A 19,473-nucleotide genomic window follows, 5' to 3' on the forward strand; every position below is an offset into this window, starting at 1 on the left:
AATTTGTTTGTTTTTTTTTTTTACTAAAAAGATAACGGAATAAATTTTGGCCAAGATTTATGATGAAATATTTATTTGCAAAATTTTCCAAATTTTTTGACTTTTTCATTTACATACCAAAAAAAATAAAAATCCCAGTGGTGAACAAATACCACCAAAATAAAGCTTTATCTGTCTCAAAACAGTACTAAAAAATTCATATGGGTACAGTGTTGCATGACCGCGCAATTGTCATTCAAAGTGTGATAGCACTGAAAATTGGCCTGGACAGGAAGGGGGTAAAAGTGTCCGGACTTGAAGTGGTTAGGCTGGTCATACTCTAGTAGATTTTCAAATGAGAAAGTTCTCAGTACATTTTGTAGACTTGACAAATGTCCGAAAGTACTTGAAAATTTTCTTTGATTTTGTCAGGATTGGACTTGCCTGAACAGAAATCACATACACTTGTAGCGCTGTCCCCGTAGGGTTCGCTGATTAAGATGGGTCCTTTGCCTCAACCATTTCCAAACAAAACCTCAGCCCCACCAGGTTGAGTATACAAACATACAATATGACAGAAAATCACTGAAGGTAAAAATTAGTACCCAGTAGTAACGCTATATCAAAGAAAACAGGCACCAAACCAGTCAGTAAAGGAAAATGTATTATATTGTCACCCAATAAGGTTGGTAAGTAGGCAAGCATAAAATGGATTAACAATGAGAATAACACAATTGAGCATACAAAGTGATTAACAGTAAGGACTAAGCATATCTTGACATTTGGCGTCCAGATCAGCATAAACAATAGCCAGGCCACATCAAGTGCAGCAGAAGTAAAGTTTAATTTACTGAGTGGTGGTACTATACTGCTAATGTGCATTTATGGTAGCGATGCCAGTCCTAGACCGACTGGGTATGGGCTGTCCAAAAGAAAAGGAGAGGGCAGGGCAGCAAAGGTGGCTGCAGAATAATTAGTACAGAAGGGGCAGATCTTTGAAATGTTCTTCTGCCAGCTATCGTTGGGGTCCATGAAGAGCAGTGGTGCACTTAAAGCAGAGTTCCAGTTGAATAAAAAAATAAGTCAGCAGCTACAAAAACTGTAGCTGCTGACTTTTAAACTACAGACACTTACCTGTCCCTCGGTCCAGCAGTGTCCTCACCACGGCAGTCTTCTCTCCCCGGCGCTGGCATCTTCAGTGTGGGCACCCGGCTGTGACAGCTTGCAGCTTCACAACTGGGTGCCCACTGCGCATGAGCGAGTAGTGCTGTGCTTTCTAAATGGTCCCGTAGTCCTCTGGGACCTGTCACGTGTCCAAGAAGACTACGGGAGGGGGGAGGACCACTTCCAAACTGGTGGCCCTCCAGCTGTTGCGAAACTACAAGTCCCATCATGCCTTTACCATTGGGAGTCAAGCTTGTAACTGTCAATCTTGCAATGTCTCATGGGACTTGGGAGTTTGGCAACAGCTGGAGGGCCGCCAGTTTGACACCTGTGCCTTAGGTAATCGCACCGGAAGTGGGAGTGGGTACCTGTCAAATTTGGGTACCCACTCCCCAAAGGTGCCAATCCTTAACAGGGAGTGGGGGACAAAGCCTTAAAGTGGAACATCCCTTTTGGGTGGAGGTCCGCTTTAACAACAGTGCCAGTTAACCTGCATGTAGTATAGGTATGGTATAGTCTCGGCACAGATACAAGGTAGATGTGGTTCAGATGCAGTAAAGGTTTAGGATAATATGGTATAGTGTGTGTACAGGTGTAGTCCTATATTTGGCATAAATGCGGTATAGAGTGCAGTATGGGTGCGGTATGGATTGGGTACAGTTGGGTGTCCTGCTCTGAGTGGTTCAGTCCCTGCTGGCAGTATTGGCTATGGGTGAATAGCCCTCTCATCAGTCCCCTGGATGCTGCAGTGACCTCTCGCCATAGAAGGAGGGGCCCTCTCGGTCTCTCCCTGAAAGCTTCTGGTGATCAGCAATGGGAAGCAGAGAGTGAGTGGACACTCCAGTCTCCCTGCGGTAGCAGGAGACAGTGCTGTGATGTGGGCAGTGCTGCACTGCCTCCGGGTGTCCTCACTCCTAGTCTCGGGCTTGGACCTCTGACAGTATAGTCTTCCATTGGCAGGTGAATATCCAGACAGAGGTGCTCTCCCTCTGATTCCATTGGTGCTAAGAGGAAGCACTTATGCAGTTTAACCCCTTGAGGCCTATCGCACGCAAATATGCCGCCTCTTGGCATCTGGGCCTTGACGCTGAACGGCCACATACAGTCAGGTCCATAAATATTGGGACATCGACACAATTCTAACATGTTTGGCTCTATACACCACCACAATGGATTTGAAATGAAACAAACAAGATGTGCTTTAACTGCAGACTGTCAGCTTTAATTTGAGGGTATTTACATCCAAATCAGGTGAACGGTGTAGGAATTACAACAGTTTGCATATGTGCCTCCCACTTGTTAAGGGACCAAAAGTAATGGGACAATTGTCTTCTCAGCTGTTCCATGGCCAGGTGTGTGTTATTCCCTCATTATCCCAATTACAATGAGCAGATAAAAGGCCCAGAGTTCATTTCAAGTGTGCTATTTGTATTTGGAATCTGTTGCTGTCAACTCTCAAGATGAGATCCAAAGAGCTGTCACTATCAGTGAAGCAAGCCATCATTCGGCTGAAAAAACAAAACAAATCCATCAGAGAGATAGCAAAAACATTAGGCGTGGCCAAAACAACTGTTTGGAACATTCTTAAAAAGAAGGAACGCACTGGTGAGCTCAGCAACACCAAAAGACCCGGGAGACCACGGAAAACAACTGTGGTGGATGACCGAAGAATTCTTTTCCTGGTGAAGAAAACACCCTTCACAACAGTTGGCCAGATCAAGAACACCCTCCAGGAGGTAGGTGTATGTGGTGAAGTCTTCTCTTGATTGTTGACTTTGACACAGAGTGAATACAGAGGGTTCACCACAAGATGGAAACCATTGGTGAGCCTCAAAAACAGGAAGGCCAGATTAGAGTTTGCCAAACGACATCTAAAAAAGCCTTCACAGTTCTGGAACAACATCCTATGGACAGATGAGACCGACATCAACTTGTACCAGAGAGATGGGAAGAGAAGAGTATGGAGAAGGAAAGGAACTGCTCATGATCCTAAGCATACCACCTCATCAGTGATCATGGTGGTGGTAGTGTCATGGTGTGGGCATGTATGGCTGCCAATGGAACTGGTTCTCTTGTATTTATTGATGATGTGACTGCTGACAAAAGCAGCCGGATGAATTCTCAAGTGTTTCAGGAATATTATCTGCTCATATTCAGCCAAAGGCTTCAGAACTCATTGGACGCTTCACAGTGCAGATGGACAATGACCCAAAGCAGACTGCAAAAGCAACCAAAGAGTTTTTTAAGGGAAAGAAGTGGAATGTTCTGCAATGGCCAAGTCAATCACCTGACCTGAATCCGATTGAGCATTTCACTTGCTGAAGACAAAACTGAAGGGAGAATGCCCCAAGAACAAGCAGGAACTGAAGACAGTTGCAGTAGAGGCCTGGCAGAGCATCACCAGGGATGAAACCCAGCGTCTGGTGATGTCTATGCGTTCCAGACTTCAGGCTGTAATTGACTGCAAAGGATTTGCAACCAAGTATTAAAAAGTGAAAGTTTGATTTATGATTATTATTCTGTCCCATTACTTTTGGTCCCTTACAAGTGGGAGGCACATATGCAAACTGTTGTAATTCCTACACCGTTCACCTGATTTGGATGTAAATACCCTCAAATTAAAGCTGACAGTCTGCAGTTAAAGCACATCTTGTTCGTTTCATTTCAAATCCATTGTGGTGGTGTATAGAGCCAAACATGTTAGAATTGTGTCGATGTCCCAATATTTATGGACCTGACATGTATTTTCTAATTGCATGCAAATACAATGTGCTGAGATTGCACGTCCTGCGCGCTCCCAGCACATATGTCCCTGACTTACGGAAAGGTCCCGATCTCCCCTTTCGATCGGGACCTTCTCCAATCATGTTACCGCCATGACGGCGAGTCACGGCGGTCACATGACCCTAAAACCCCACTCTGCCTCCCGGCTTCTGAAACTCTTAAAGGGCCGGGAGGCGCCGGTGCGAAGAGGTAATAAAACATGATCTCTTCACTCCTGCACGGTGCCTATTGGAATCTGTGATGTAACCATTATATGACTGCCGTCTCAAACTACAACTCCCAGGATTCTCAGCAATCTGCATAGAAGTCTATGGGCTTGTTTGGCTTTAGCTTTCCTCCTGCTAGTCAGAATTAGATGGTGCAGCATAAGATCAGTATCTCAGTAGAGGGAGAGAAGAATAAAGGGCAAATTCTCCATATTGATGTAGCCCAGCACCCAGCTACATCTTTTTGGAAATTCAGTCATTCAGAACAATTTTCTATTCTGCTCCTTCAGATTTTCTCATCACATGTTGATTTGACCCCACTAACAATTGGAGAATCAAACGAAGGCTCTTAAAGCCTAACTCCAGGTTTCCTATGACTTTAAATAGGTCGTTCGGGCCAAGCTGGCCCAAATGAAATATTTGTGTCACCAACGGATGCATGGGATGCATGTTATCACGCCTTGACTACTGTAACTCCCTCCTCATTGACCTACCTCATCGCAGGCTATCCCCTCTTCAGTCTATCATGAATGCTGCTGCCAGACTCATCCACCTTACTAACCGTTCTGTATCTGCCACCCCTCTCTGCCAATCCCTCCACTGGCCTCCACTCAGTGTCCTCCACCCCTCTCTGCCAATCCCTCCACTGGCCTCCATTCAGTGTCCTCCACGCCTCTCTGCCAATCCCTCCACTGGCCTCCACTCAGTGTCCTCCCCCCCTCTCTGCCAATCCCTCCACTGACCTCCATTCAGTGTCCTCCACCCCCCTCTGCCAATCCCTCCACTGGCTTCCATTCAGTGTCTGCTACCCCTTTCTGCCAATCCCTCCACCCCTCTCTGCCAATCCCTCCACTGGCCTCCACCCCTCTCTGCCAATCCCTCCACTGGCCTACACCCCTCTCTGCCAATCCCTCCACTGGCCTCCACCCCTCTCTGCCAATCCCTCCACTGGCCTCCACTCAGTGTCCTCCACCCCTCTCTGCCAATACCTCCACTGGCTCCCAGTTGCCCAACGGATAAAATTCAAAACACTAACACTGACATACAAAGCCGTCCATAGCACTGCCCCTAATTACATCAGCAATCTTATCTCTAAATATCACCCAAACTGTACTCTCCACTCCTCGCAAGACCTCCTACTCTCTAGCTCCCTTGTCTCCTCTCATGCTCATCTCCAGGACTTCTCCAGGGCTTCCCCCATCCTATCGCGCTTCCTACCCAATCTATCAGACTGTCGCCTACTCTGCTCACTTTTAGGTGATCACTGAAAATCTATCTCTTCAGGGAAGCCTACCCTGCCCTCAGCTAATACTGGAATCCTCTACTCTTCCAAACACTCCATCCCCCACAGTTATCACCTTTTGTACCATTATCCCCTTCCTCCTAGATTGTAAGCTCCCAGGATCAGGGCCCTCAAATCCCTCTTGTATTGAACTGTATTGTCTCCCACTATAATGTAAAGCGCTGAGCAAACCGTTGGCGCCATAAATCCTGTATAATAATAATAATCCATTGTCGGCACTGAATAAAATGTATGCTGCATTAGCTACATACAGTATACAGTGCTGTGCTCTGGCAGCAGTACAGGGACTTGCCGTCCCATTATGGGAACAAAATCAAGTTTGGCTGAGCGCTGATTAGCCATTCACGGGGGGCTTGTATTTTTATTATTAATATTCAGGAAAAATCTAGCCTCAACAGTTTGTGTGGCTCTTTACAACATGAGGCAGACAGTAAAATTGCAGTACAATTCAGGAAGGAATTTTTTTTCCCCAGCAGGAGCAAATCGGATCACGATTTGCTGGATTTTTTTGCCTTCCCCTGGATCAACTGTGGGTCTAGGGCAGTGATGGCGAACCTTTTTGAGCCTGAGTGCCCAAACTGCAACACAAAACCAACTTTTTTATTTCAAAGTGCCAACACTGGAATTAATCACTTGCCTACAGGGCACTTCTACCCCCTTCCTGCCCAGGACAATTTTCAGCTTTCAGTGCTGTTGCACTTAACAATGACAATTGTGCGGTCATGCAACACTGTAACCATATGCAATTTTTATCATTTTTTCACACAAATAGAGCTTTTTTTGGTGGTATTTAATCACCACTGGGTGTTTTATTTTTTGCACTATAAATGAAAAAAAAGCAAAAAATTAAAAACATAAAAGGTTTCCTTTGCTTCTATTCTAAAATTTTGCAAACAGGTAATATTTCTTCTTTGATGTGCGTTGGTGAGGCTGCACTGAAGGCAGCACTGATGGGCATTGATGAGGCGGCACAGATAGGTAGCACTGATGAGGCGGCACTGGTGAGCATTGATGAGGAGGCACTGATGATGCACTGATATGCAGGAAATGATGGGCACTGATAAGCGGCACTGACTTGATAGCACCAACTGGAGGCACTGACAGACGGCACTGACCGGCGGCACTGCTGGGCATCATTGATGGGTGGCACTGATGGGCAGCACTAATGAGGTGTCACAGATAGGTGTCACAGATAGGTGTCACAGATAGGTGTCACAGATAGGTGTCACAGATAGGTGTCACAGATAGGTGTCACAGATAGGTGTCACAGATAGGTGTCACAGATAGGTGGCACTGATAGAGGTGGCACTGATAGAGGTGGCACTGATAGAGGTGGCACTGATAGAGGTGGCACTGATAGGTGGCACTGATAGGTGTGGCACTGATAGGTGTGGCACTGATAGGTGGCACTGATAGGTGGCACTGATAGGTGGCACTGATAGGTGGCACTGATAGGTGGCACTGATTGGTGGCACTGATAATGGGTACTGATAGACAGCACTGATAGGTGGCACTGACTGACATCACTGCTGGGCACTGACTGGCAGCACTGGTGGGTGGCACAGGTGGGTGGCACTGGTGGGCACAGGTGGGCGGCACTACTGGGCACAGGTGGGCGGCACAGGTGGGCATAGGTGGGTGCATTGCTGGGCACAGGTGGGCGGAACTTGTGTGTGGCACTGCTGGGCACCGATCATCAGGGTACTGATGATCGTTGCCGATCCCCGCTCTGACAGCTGCCGGTTTTCGGCAGTACTTTCCTCACGATCTGACAGCGTGAGGAAAGTGCAGCCGAGAACCGGCATTTGCATTTCCTGGTGATCAGCGTGTCATTGGACACGGCTGATCACGTGGTAAAAGGCCTTTTACCACGTCACGTGATCAGCTGTGTCCGTAGGACACAGCGATCATGGAGATCGCCCGGTGCGCGCCCCCGGGGGTGCGCAGGAGAGCGCGTTCTTCCTCTTCTTCCTCTTCTTCCTGGCATGCCCACTGAGATGGCTCTGCGTGCCAGTTCTGGCACGCGTGCCAAAGGTTCGCCATCACTGGTCTAGGATTATAACTATTTTTGTTTTTCTTTTTGATGGTTGAACTGGATGGACTTTTGTCTTTTTTCAGCCAGAATAACCATGTAATTATGTAATTCATTATAGGAGTAATCAGAGGGCCCTGTTCGTTAGAACTTACAATCTAAAAGGGAGGGTCAAGTGATACAATAGGTAATTACTGTGGGGGATGTGCTAATGAAGAAAAATCAATTTTCTCCTTTTTTATTTATTATTTTTCTTTTTTTTTTTTTTTTTATGAGTGAATACAATCCTTCCTCTGGCTGAGGTGGGCAAATGCGGTCATGCCCACAGCAACCACGTTAGTGAAGGAAAGTGACAATCTGACCAACTTGGCCCAAAGCCCAAATGGTTACACACCACCTCTGGACACGGCAGCACTCTGGGCTATGGCTGCATTCGAACCAGACAATCGCTTCAGCCAGTTTGTATGCAGCCAGAAACTCCATCCCAGACTACATCCAGCGTTGACCAGAGTCCTTGATTCATGTAACCAATACGATGAATGGTTACATGTGAACAGCGGCGGTGATGGCTATTGATTTGTTCAGATTGATGTAGCTGTTGGCTGTAGCTTACTGCACACATCATGTGCATGGGGCGAAGAGCCTCCACTGACTAGTAGAGAAGATAACTACCCATTGGGCCTTAGCACAGAAACTCAACTTAAAGTAGAAGATCAGGCAGAACCCTAACTAAGACTAAACTTCCTCCCACCCCCTTCTCTAGCTATTCTATCTAAACCTGTAAGGAAAAGCACAGTGGCTAAATGGATAGCACTTCCGCCTGGCAGTACTAGGGTCACTGGTTCGAATCCCAGCCACGGCACCACCTGCCTGGAGTTTGCATGTTCTCGCTGTGCCTGCATGGGTTTCCTCTGGGTACCCCAGTTTCCTCCCACACTCCAAAGACATGCTGGTAGGTTAATTGGCTCCTGTCTAAATTGGCCCTAGTATGTATATGTATGAATGTAAGTTGGGGACCTTAGATTGTACGCCCCTTGAGGGTTAGGGACTGATGTGAATGTACAATATATATATATATATATATATATATATATATATATATATATATATATATATATATAAAGTGCTGCATAAATTGATGGCACTATATAAGTACCTGTAATAATTTTCAAGCCACTTAGGTCCAGTTCCAAGATCAGCGTTCAGTGGCAGCTTCTGTGTAGAGGAGGAGCAGCCAACAATGGATGCCCCATACTAAGCCTATGGGTGATGTCATCTCCTAGGCATTTCCAGCCGTGGTTGGCAATCTCTCCTGTGCACAGAAGCTGCCTCTGGAGACTGGACAAGAGCTGCTTCAGAATAGGTGAGTATTACGGATCTTTTTTTTACGAGGCTAGATAGAATAACCTTAGAACGGGGGTTGAGAGTAGGTTTGGCCTTAGTTGGGTTTTGCCTAAACTTCCTACTGTAAGGCCTTATGTTGGTGACATGCCCTTTGGGGTTTGTGCACTCCGACCCCCATTAAATTATCAGTAACTGGAAATGGCTTTAATGCTTGGCCTTGGTAGTTAGCAGGAGGCGCTTTTATAAACTGAATATTCAAAAGGCTACACTTTGGAAGATGAGTGGAAGCCATCCTGGTGTATACTACGCTTTAGCTGAAAGTCAAAACATTTGTTTTTTTTATTTTATTTATTACAGGTACTTATATAGCACCGTCAAGTTACACAGCACTTTACATATATATTGTACATTCACATCAGTCCCTAACCCTCAAGGGGTGTACAATCTAAGGTCCTTAACTCACATTCATACATATACTAGGGCCAATTTAGACAGGATCCAATTAACCTACCAGCATGTTTTGGATCGCGTATGGCAGAACCTTGGTCAGGTTTTATTTGCTATGTCTTCATGAAGGAGATTTCAAGCACGTCTCCTAATCCTACCATATATAATAATGTTCTTGGCCATTTTTAGAAAATAATTACCATGGCATGCATGTGTTCTGAGCAGCCCGAGGAATTGCTTCTAGCTGGGCCATATAATGAATGATATTGGATATTGTCTGTAGGTGGTCAGTCTAATAGCTGATGGATTTGCATGTAATGTATCAGTAATTTGTTCATGTTCCCTTTCAACTCCATGGGTGGTCCCCAGGCCTACCTGGTCATACAAGGTTCCCGTCCTGTTTTTCTGTTCCTCTTAGTTTGGCAATTTTTCCTTTTCGTTTCTCTTCCAAGTATAAATCTGTCCCTCCCGAAAACATGTTGACACGGAATTTTCATAAAAATCTATATGAATGTAATATCTTCTTCTCCAAATAAGTCATTCCTCCAGTCTGAGCCTCGTGTCAGTGGCACCACTGTCACTCTGCTGGCACCAATACCCATTTATTTCATCTTCTGGGATTGTCAGCTGGCTGTATATGCTTCAAAACAGCTTAGCCACCAAATGACAGATGAGTCACTCTGCGCAGAGAAGTTTCATTCACTTCTGAGCCCCATATCTGTATTAACCATTCATGTCACAGAGCTCAAATGAAAGCCCATCTCCGAGAAACTTAAATTTTCCCTTGCAGTGGGGGCTGCACCCGAACTGCAAGGGTTGACTGCTCGTTTAGGTCTAGGGGGCAGAGCAAAGATGATTTACTTACCTGATCCGCCATGCTACTTAACCGATCCCCGCAGCCTTACGCTCCACCAGTCTAAGATTCTTATGCCATCAAGACTAGAGCAGGGACCGCAGCCGTGCATTGGATATGATGACGCAGAGGAACACTCCACTGCTGGAGCATAGGGGGCGTCGTCTAATGGGGGAATGGAGGATCGGGTTAGTAAAACTAAGACCCCACTGCAAGGGAGAGTTTTTACATTTCCCAAGTGTTGGGCTTGAACATACCAGTTACCACTAGAAGAAAAAATATTGAGTGCCCCACTTTAAAGCCAAACTAAACTCCTATCTTTCAGTCAACATTTACTGTTTTAATCCTTATGCTGCTAACATTAGTAAATAGGAAAGTATATTATATTTACCTGGTTTAAAGTTGTGGGTTTCTTTTTACATTTTTTCAGTTGCTTCCTGGCTTCTAGCCTAGGCAAAAATGACGTCATACATTCCAGGAGTCTTAATGGAAGGAGAGTTTTTTCAGCTAAGCACACCCTCCTGTCTGCATGCCTGAGTTAAGGGTAGATGGATTCCAGGAACTAAATGCTACATGAATCATCTTCCCTTACTCAAGATGGCCACAAGAAATGCTAGGGGGTGTTTTCACAAGTGATTTTTCAAATTAAAGCATGGGGACATGGATGGGGGAGTTTGCTTTGAATATTAAAAATGCATTCAATAACATTTGGGGGGGGGGGCGTGGCCTGAGCAACATGATGTGAAGACGTCTGGGCTCTGAGCTCCGGTGGCCCTGGGCATATTTTTCTATAAAGCAGCGATCTCCAGCCTCCCTGCTCTCCCCAAATTATGCCTTCCAAACGCCGCACTTCCTTACACCCTCCCGGAGGTGACAGATCACGGGCAGGCGGGCTCCAAACGTTTTTTACCCCGCACCCAGCCAGCTCCAGAGCTGCAGCCAAGATGGCGCCCGGACACGAGGCATTACAGCACTCCCTCCGGGAGAGGATCTTGGGTTCTTTGGCTCCTGGGGAGTGGATGGAGATATTTATTGTGCCAAATTTTCCCCTCAGGGTACCCCCCTGCCTAACCATGTTTTACAATCTACGTATGGGACTTTCCCACTTGCGGATTGGAGGCAATGTCAACTGAATAATTTCTTAACTAGGTTGAACCCTAAGCTGCGACCTAGTTTAGTTCCACTGTATTATGTCTAAGTTCAGTTTTCCAGGAGCTGTAGAAAGCTGAAAATCAGTGGTAGAGTAGAAAACGTTTTGGCACTCTAACTATCCTTTTATACCATAATTTCCAGAGATTGGCTTTACCCTTTTATGGCCATGGACATAAGGGTTATGTTGGAACAAACCTTTTCACAGCTGGCTGGCTCCACAACTTATTTGTCCACTGCATTTTCAAACATATACAGTTGCAAGAAAAAGTATGTGAACCCCTTGGGATTACGTGGAGTTTTGCATGAATTGGGCATAAAATGTGCTCTGAACGTCATCTAAGTCACAACAATAGAAGAACACAGTCTGCTGAACATAATACTACACAAACATTAGATGTTGCCATGGTTTAATTGCTCCGAACACGCCTCGGCTCATCCCTAGTGTTCACCACATCGAGAAGAGTAGTCCTCGCCTTTAAATCAAAATGTTGCAAATGCGTATAGAGCTTTATCAGTACAAAAGGTCCCCATTTACTGTGCTTAGTTCAGATATTGTAGAAAATCAATAGAAAAGTATATGTAATTGTATAAACCTGTGTTTCAGGGAAGCTGAAGGAATGGACGCTGATTCTTTACGGCACAACTGAGCACCCGTTCAATGCTATCAGTTTCCATCACTCAAGGTCCAAAGCCCTGGATTTATCTGCAGCTGATCAGGAGCCTTCCAAATCTGGCATCTTCCAGAATCCCCTAGAGTTTGAGGAAGAAGACGAGTATTCAGGTACAAGTCTAGGGTATGTCATGCCTGTGTGAAGCAATCGTTTGGTGCAACACATTTATTCTAGGGACAACAACAATGTGTCGAGATGTTGGTGATATTATAGCTGTAGTAATGAATGCTGCTTTTTGGAGCTATTTGCAGGAATCCTGTAAACCTCTGCTGTCCAACCTGCAACCCTCGGATCTCAGCAGTCTGTAGTGAGATCATTGATTAGGGTAGTAGGATTGATCTCTACCAGCCTCATGGAACATGTTCCCAGCTCTGTATTGTCTTCTGCCTCATATCCCCAGCCAACAATGTATCCTGTCCACCCTCTCTGGCCCTCATTTCCTCTACTAGGTTTGCAGTTTGATAGTCCTCTCAAGCACATATATTGAACATTGTGTGGCCTTTTGGTGATGTCAGGGACCACATTTAAGGTCCCGTTTAGCTCTTAACCACTTCCAGTCCGGACACTTTCCCCCCCTTCCTGACCAGGGCAATTTTCAGCTTTCAGCGCTGTCACACTTTGAATGACAATTGCGCTGTCAAGCAACACTGTACCCAAATGAATTTTTTACCATTTTTTTGAGACAGATAAAGCTTTATTTTGGTGGTATTTATTCACCGCTGGGATTTTTATTTTTTTTTGCTATGTAAATGAAAAAGTCCAAAAAAAATTTTAAAGTGTTTTTTTTATAAAAGTTTGCAAATAAATAATATTTCATCATAAATCTTTGCCAAAATTTATTCCGTTATCTTTTTAGTAAAAAAAAAATCCAAATTAGTTTAGAACCAAAAATTATAATTTTTAAACATTTTTTTTGTACATTTTATTTTATTTTTTTATATTTTTTATTTTTGTACATACTGTTACCCTAGCAGTACAGTGCCACCATGGTGACACTGTACTACTTGTGGGGGGGTGATGAAGATTTTTTTTTTTTACACTGATTGCTTTTACACCCATATAGGATGTAAAAGCAATCATTTCTCTTTCTCTCTGGCTGCATTCTTGCACTCATTGAGAAATACTGTGTGAGCTGTGATTGGTCACAGCTTCTCACATGGTACAAGGCTTTTGTGAATAGCCTTGTACCATGTGACCTCTGTGATCATTCACAGATTTCACACGTAGTAAGCAATGATGTCACAAGTGACATCTTGCTTACTACTTTGCATGTGATCACTGATTGGCCAATCAGTAATCACATGATTGGGACCTCGTACAGAGGTCCCTTCCGACGATCGGTGTTCCGCTGTGTCCGGAGGACACAGCAGGCACCGGATCGCGGTGCTGCGTGCTCCCAGGGAGCGCGCACAAGCAGGGTGCGGGGAAGCCGTTTATAAACGGCCACCTGCCTCTGCACTGCCACCGTCCGGCCGTTTATGTGCAACGGCCGGTCGGGAAGTGGTTAAGTTGACCACCACTGCTGTAAACTTCAGTTTGTAAATACAAGGCAAGATTAGATATTGTTACTGAAATAGGTGGAGATGATACATTTTGGGAGAAGCCACGGTAGCCTAGACATGGACAGTTATGACCAATCACCACGCCCAGTCTTTGTCTTTACCTTGTGGCATGTACTGGGCAGTCACTCGGTATTCTGTATGACTAGACCTTGTCTTAAGCACATGCATGCACTGGATTGTAAGATGAGCAAGAAGTGATGAGTAAGTATATAATCCACTTGCCCCTGGCTGGATGGGGAGTATTAAGAAATACTCTCAAGCAATGGGATACAAGGGTTGGACAAGATTATGGAAACACCAGTTAAAAGAACAAAATCTTTACCCAATACAGCATTGGACCACCTTTGGCATCCAAGATGGCCTGAATTCTCCTGGGAATTGACAAATATAAGTCTTGGATGGTGGATAATGGACTTTGATACAACTGTTCATGAAAAATCATTCCAGTACTCGCAGAGATGACAGAGGCAGAAAATGAGCCCAAGCCTTGTTCTCCAAAATTGACCATAGTGGCTCTATGATATTAAGGTTTGGCAACTGCAGCACCCAGAGAAGGCGCGAGACTTCGTCTGCATGCTCGTCAAACCACGAGTTGACACCGGCTGTCCGAATCGGAGCAATGTTGTCTTGGTAAGTGGTGCTGTCTTCGGGGGACAATGTCTGCACCAAGGGGTGCACATGGTTGACCAAAATTTGTACATGGTCACTGGCAGGGGCTCTACCTTTCAAGGTGATGTTGGGGCCTGCAGAATACCAAGATATGGCTGTCCAAAACAATGATTGCACTGCCACCATGCTTTACCATTGGCACAAGACAGTCCTGGTTGCAAGCTTTGGACACTGTTCCTCACACATACACACCCGGTGGTTGGGAACCGTGTGAAGCTCTATTCATCGGGCCATATTACATTCTTCCATTGATCGATAGTCTATGATTTATGGGTGTAGCACCACTCTCTCCTCTTCTGAGCATTAATATCAGTCACTAGCAGTTTGGCAATTGCAACTCACACGTGTATGTTTTGCTTATGGAGTTCCCTCCGCACAGTGTTTGTGGACACGGGCTTTGGAAGACTGAGATTGAGCTCTGCAGTCACTTTTGCAGCAGTGGTTTTCTTATTCCGGGTCACAATCCTGTGCAATGTCCTTTTGTCTCTTTTGGTCAATTGTCCATGTCAACCATGCTTATGCTTATCTGACGACGTTTTCCTGGAAACTGTATATGCCATCATAACCTTTGATACTGTACCTCACCACACGGCATATAAATTGGCAATTATAGTCACCAGCTAAGCGGCACCAACAATTTGCCCTCTTTGAAACTCAATCAGCTCTGACATGACTGACGTCTGAGGAAGAGGCAAGTCCTTGAAACGCGTCAGCCTTTTGGATGTCTACACTCCCCATTGCGGACTGTTACTCAGCGCGGTGTTGACCCAGCTGTTCCTTATGATGTGCCTTGACTATATTGTCGTTTGTGAGTACAACACATACTTTATTTTTTATTAAACATTTTTTATGGTAATGCACTAGGCCTGTGCGCCCTCTGTTTTTTTCTTTCCTCATTCAGTATATTTGGATTTCCCCGGTCCATTTGAGGGCAGCAAGGTGTGCATGTTCCAGGACATTCCTTATGTGGTTGTAGCCTGCATCGAGTCCAACCCCAAGCGCAGGAGCATTTGTGTTTGCTGGTTCTTATGACTGACATAAGCTCTGACTTGACTCCGTATTACTAGCAGCACATGCAGTGAATGATGAAATGAGGCTTCTCACCGGTTAGCTAGGTGTCTCAACACACAGCGGGAGCAAAAGAATGTTACGTCACTTCCGCTTTCAACGTGAAACTTGTCGTCACTTTCACACTTGCAAATCATGTCGTGTTTCCATATTTTTGTCCAACCCCTTATGTTGTATTTAGTTTTTTCAAAGGCTTTGGAGGGAACGGTAATATTTATTTTTAATGCACTTACCCTTTATACATCTCCAAGCTTGGTATAACCCCCAAGGTGTACTTTGGTCAGCATTGGTAGGGCTTTATGTACGTAGGTGCTGCTCATAATGTTACACACAATTCTGTTTTGAGGAAAACTAATTCTGGTCCTCAAAGGAATCTGTGCCGGTCAGCTAACTCTACGTGGCTGCCATACAAATTGCATATCTGAAGGGTCTTGGCCAGTGTGATTGACCATGACCCCGTCTGCCATTGTATAATGAAGGAAATTAACTTTAATAGTGGATTTGTATTAAAAATTTACAAATTGATCAACTTGCCAAAGGAATAATTACAAAATATATATTTAGGACAGCTGGCACGAGAGATGGAATTTCAAGGCAGTCTTTGGCTTCAGTACTCTCTGAATCCTTGCTCGGTGGCCAGTATGCTGCAAGTGAAATCAGCCCAAACTCCCGACGTTCACGCTGCTTGTTCTGGGCCACTGATTCAGAATTTGTTGAATGCCAGACAGCTAGTTGTACAGCGTGGTCAGCAGGGACAGTCTCCATATTCTCCTGATACAGGTTCCCTTTAAACATGCCTTGCTACATTCAAAGGAACATTTCCATGTGACTTCAATTTGCAATATCACAAGTTTTTTTTTTTTACCCACTCTGAAATTAGATGTTCATAAACTGAAATTTGTACAGGATCGTCCAAGCGTAAATGTGTTGGACTTGTAATTTAATCAAATTAAAATGTTTCAGTGTTTTCATTTAATGAGCCGGTAATGCTGTTTGTGTCTCTGTATGGCCAGATCATTGTAGCACTTGCATGTCTCACGCCCAAATGTTCCTCATCCGGTCCTTTTTTGGTTTACATTTAGAAATAAATATTTGTATTTCCAAGGTCCGTGCCACGCAGAGTGTGGAGACAGAGGATGTGACGGGCCCGGCGCCGATCAGTGTCTCAACTGTGTTCACTATAGCCTTGGCAGTGTCAAATCTGGCAGGTAAGTTGGTGCGTGCCATGTGCTGTTGGGAAGAATAGAAATGATAGTGACGTGTTGCCAATGTTTTGTGTTTTTTTTTTTTTTTTTTTTTTTTAATTTAAATATTTATTAATTTTTCATATTATTACAACAATTCCATAAGAAGAGACACAATACATATAAATAATCATTACATTTCTACTTTGCCCCTTCTAATACCTCTTTTCTTTCCCTCCCCTCCCAACCCATTTCTACCCTCCTTCCCCCTCCCTCCCCTCTGCAAGTTCTCCAATCTCTCAAGGCCCAATAACTTTAAATGACTTCCTAGTTTAAAATTTTCTATATTTCTCTTTCAATCCTGATTTTTCCCATTTTTCCCATCTCGTATAGTATATTCCCAACCTATCTTCCTGCATATAGTAAGATTTTTCCATTCTACTAATCTGATTTACTCTATTGATCCAGTCTTCCTCCTTCGGCACCTCTGTTTTCTGCCAGAAAACGTGTTGCCAATGTTAAGGGGTTATTTCACCTTTTCAAAAATAATAAAAAGGTGAACAGCCTAAATCACGGGTGTCAAACTGGCGGCCCTCCAGCTGTTGCAAAACTGCAAGTTCCGTCATGCTTCTACCTTTGGTAGTCATGCTTGTAACGGTCAGTCTTGCAATGCTTCATGGGACTTGTAGTTTGGCAACAGCTGGAGGTCTGCCAGTTTGACACCCGTGCTCCACATCCTCCCCATAGCAAGCTTTCCTCGGTCCTTGCTGTACTTACCTCTCTGGGTGATAGTTTCACTGGCCATATAGTCCAGTTCAATGGTCCTGGGGTTTGAAAAACGTATGATTCTTCCTTCCTAGGGAAGCTGCGACCAATCAGAGCAGTTCTGATTGGTTAGCATAGGGTGTGCGTTCAACATTTCATTTTTTATGAAAAGGTGAACTAACCCTTTACTACTAGACAGCGCACTACTTTGTCCATGTGACTGATAAAACCATAATGCGGCCATGGTGACCTCGGAAAGTACAGCGCCGCTCAAAACTAGAGGTATGGTTGATTCTCTGCCGGTGCTCAGTCTGGGAGCGAGTATCCAACGTCACCAATCCAGCAGTGTCAGCATAACGAGGACAGGACGCCACTCAACTGACCCAATGCTCGTTAAGGTGTATGGCCTCCGCTAGCGCTGCTCTAGCGACCATGCTCTTTGTTGCATTTTGCCCCACCCACCAGTGGCCTGTTCACTGGAGCAGCGCTGGCTGAGGCCATACACTTTAACGAGCATCTGGTCGGTTGTACAGCATCCTACCCTTGTCGTAATGTGGTCATGGTGCAGAGGATATTGCTTACCAATATTGTTTGGAGCAGTGGTCTCCAAACTACGGGCCACATCTGGCCCACTACAAGACGTTATTAGGCCCGTCCTAAGGTGACGTACCCTCGACTCAGACTGAGGATGTGGATTAGTTGGTGTCTGCTTCTCTCCTCCAAAATCCACTGCAGTTTCCAGTGCAGGATGCTGATGGGAAACATGATCTCCAAATATCACCCAAACTGTACTCTCCCCCCTCGCACGACCTCCTGCTCTCTAGCTCCCTTGTCTCCTCCTCCCATGCTCGTCTCTAGGACTTCTCCAGAACTTCCCCCTTCCTCTGGAACTCTCTACCCCAATTTATCAGACTATCGCCTACTCTGCTCACTTTTAGGCGATCTCTGAAAACCTATCTCTTCAGTGAAGCCTATCCTGTCTTCAGCTAATAATGGAATCTTCTACTACTCCTACCAGTCCATCCCCCACAGTTACTTCCTTTTGTACCACTAGCCCTTCCCTCTTAAATTGCAAGCTCCCAGGATCAGGGCCCTCCTATCCATCTTGTATTGAACTGTATTGTTGCTGTATTGTCTCCCTTTATATTGTAAAGCGCAGAGCAAACTGTTGGCGCTATATAAATCCTGTATAATAATAATGATGTATGGGAGCGAATTTGATGGGAACTCTAATGCAAGGGGGACTCTAATGTGATGGGGGGATTCTGATGTAAAGTTATTTCTTGGAGCATATTTGTTCGTTCATTTTTAATTTTTATCATTTTGAAAACTGATTTTTTTTTTTTGGCCTGCAAATATTTGAGAAATATACCACGTGGCCCTTGTACTCAAACATTTGGGAACCCCTGGCTTAGAACATCTTAACATAAATGCACACACAGCGGAGGGCGATATCTAAGTGCAGTGTTAAACCATTATTGTATGAAAAGACAAAAAGTGGCAACGCACATGATGTAAACTTGTGAAGGTATGTAGAGCATAACAAATCCGGACATTCATGGAACCCTGTGGCAGAGACATCCAGGTCCAGTTATTGTGCACGCTGCCTCCAACCAGGTTGTCATAGCTCACTTCTGAGTCGAGAGAAGACTCCGGAGGAACCCTGTGACAGGAGTCACTTTGGATGGGGGGCCCATGGAACCCAGCTCACGTCGGAGAGGTGGGGAGACCCCTGTCTCCGCTCCCGATATCCCTCTTATGTGTAAACCACCCTGTGCCTGTTAGGGGTACAGGGTGATCTGTCCTAATATTGGGGTGGGAGGTTGTTGATTGTTTGATGTTATGTGTTTGCATCCCATTGTTCTATTGTGTGTATGGTTTGGGAGCAAACTATTATGGGATGTATGTGTTTGTGTATTGGCTTGGTGGTGGGGGGGGTGTCTCTAGCAGCCCTCCCTCCCAATGGGACTGTCTGTTGGTGTGTCTCTTGTTACTAAATGTAGATTGCCCCGCCCTGTATCATTATGCAGGGAGGGGGGATTGTCCCCTTGAGTGTATATATCTTATTTCTGTGTTAAAATAAACCAGTCTACTCTGATTTACTTCAAGACTGGTATTGTCTAGTCTTGTATGGTTGGCTGTGGTGTCTGTGGTCGGTGTTCGAACGGTGAAGCGGTATTCTAACGGAAGTACCCAAGTGCAGTCTGGGTCGGTTCTGTTACAAACCCAATGGATGATGTCAGATGCTGGGGGACATCCTGGGGGTATGACATGCGTAGGGTTTCTCCTA

At 45.0% G+C, this 19,473-nt stretch overlaps 1 protein-coding gene across 1 annotated transcript in view; it reads left to right on the plus strand.

The window, feature by feature from the left end:
- Window positions 1-19,473, plus strand: part of PCSK6 (proprotein convertase subtilisin/kexin type 6) — a gene marked incomplete at its 5' end in the record, with an annotated part of 254,118 nt that overhangs the window by 199,534 nt on the left and 35,111 nt on the right. Inside the window, 2 exons of the mRNA XM_089655547.1 lie at window positions 11,869-12,045; window positions 16,340-16,442. Coding sequence (XP_089511673.1) covers window positions 11,869-12,045; window positions 16,340-16,442 — 280 coding nt within the window. The remainder of the gene's footprint in view (window positions 1-11,868; window positions 12,046-16,339; window positions 16,443-19,473) is intronic.

The sequence above is a fragment of the Staurois parvus genome, unplaced genomic scaffold (assembly GCF_062004578.1).
Source record: "Staurois parvus isolate SC_StPar_1 unplaced genomic scaffold, SC_StPar_1.0 ptg000845l, whole genome shotgun sequence".
NCBI classification, from domain to species: domain Eukaryota; kingdom Metazoa; phylum Chordata; class Amphibia; order Anura; family Ranidae; genus Staurois; species Staurois parvus.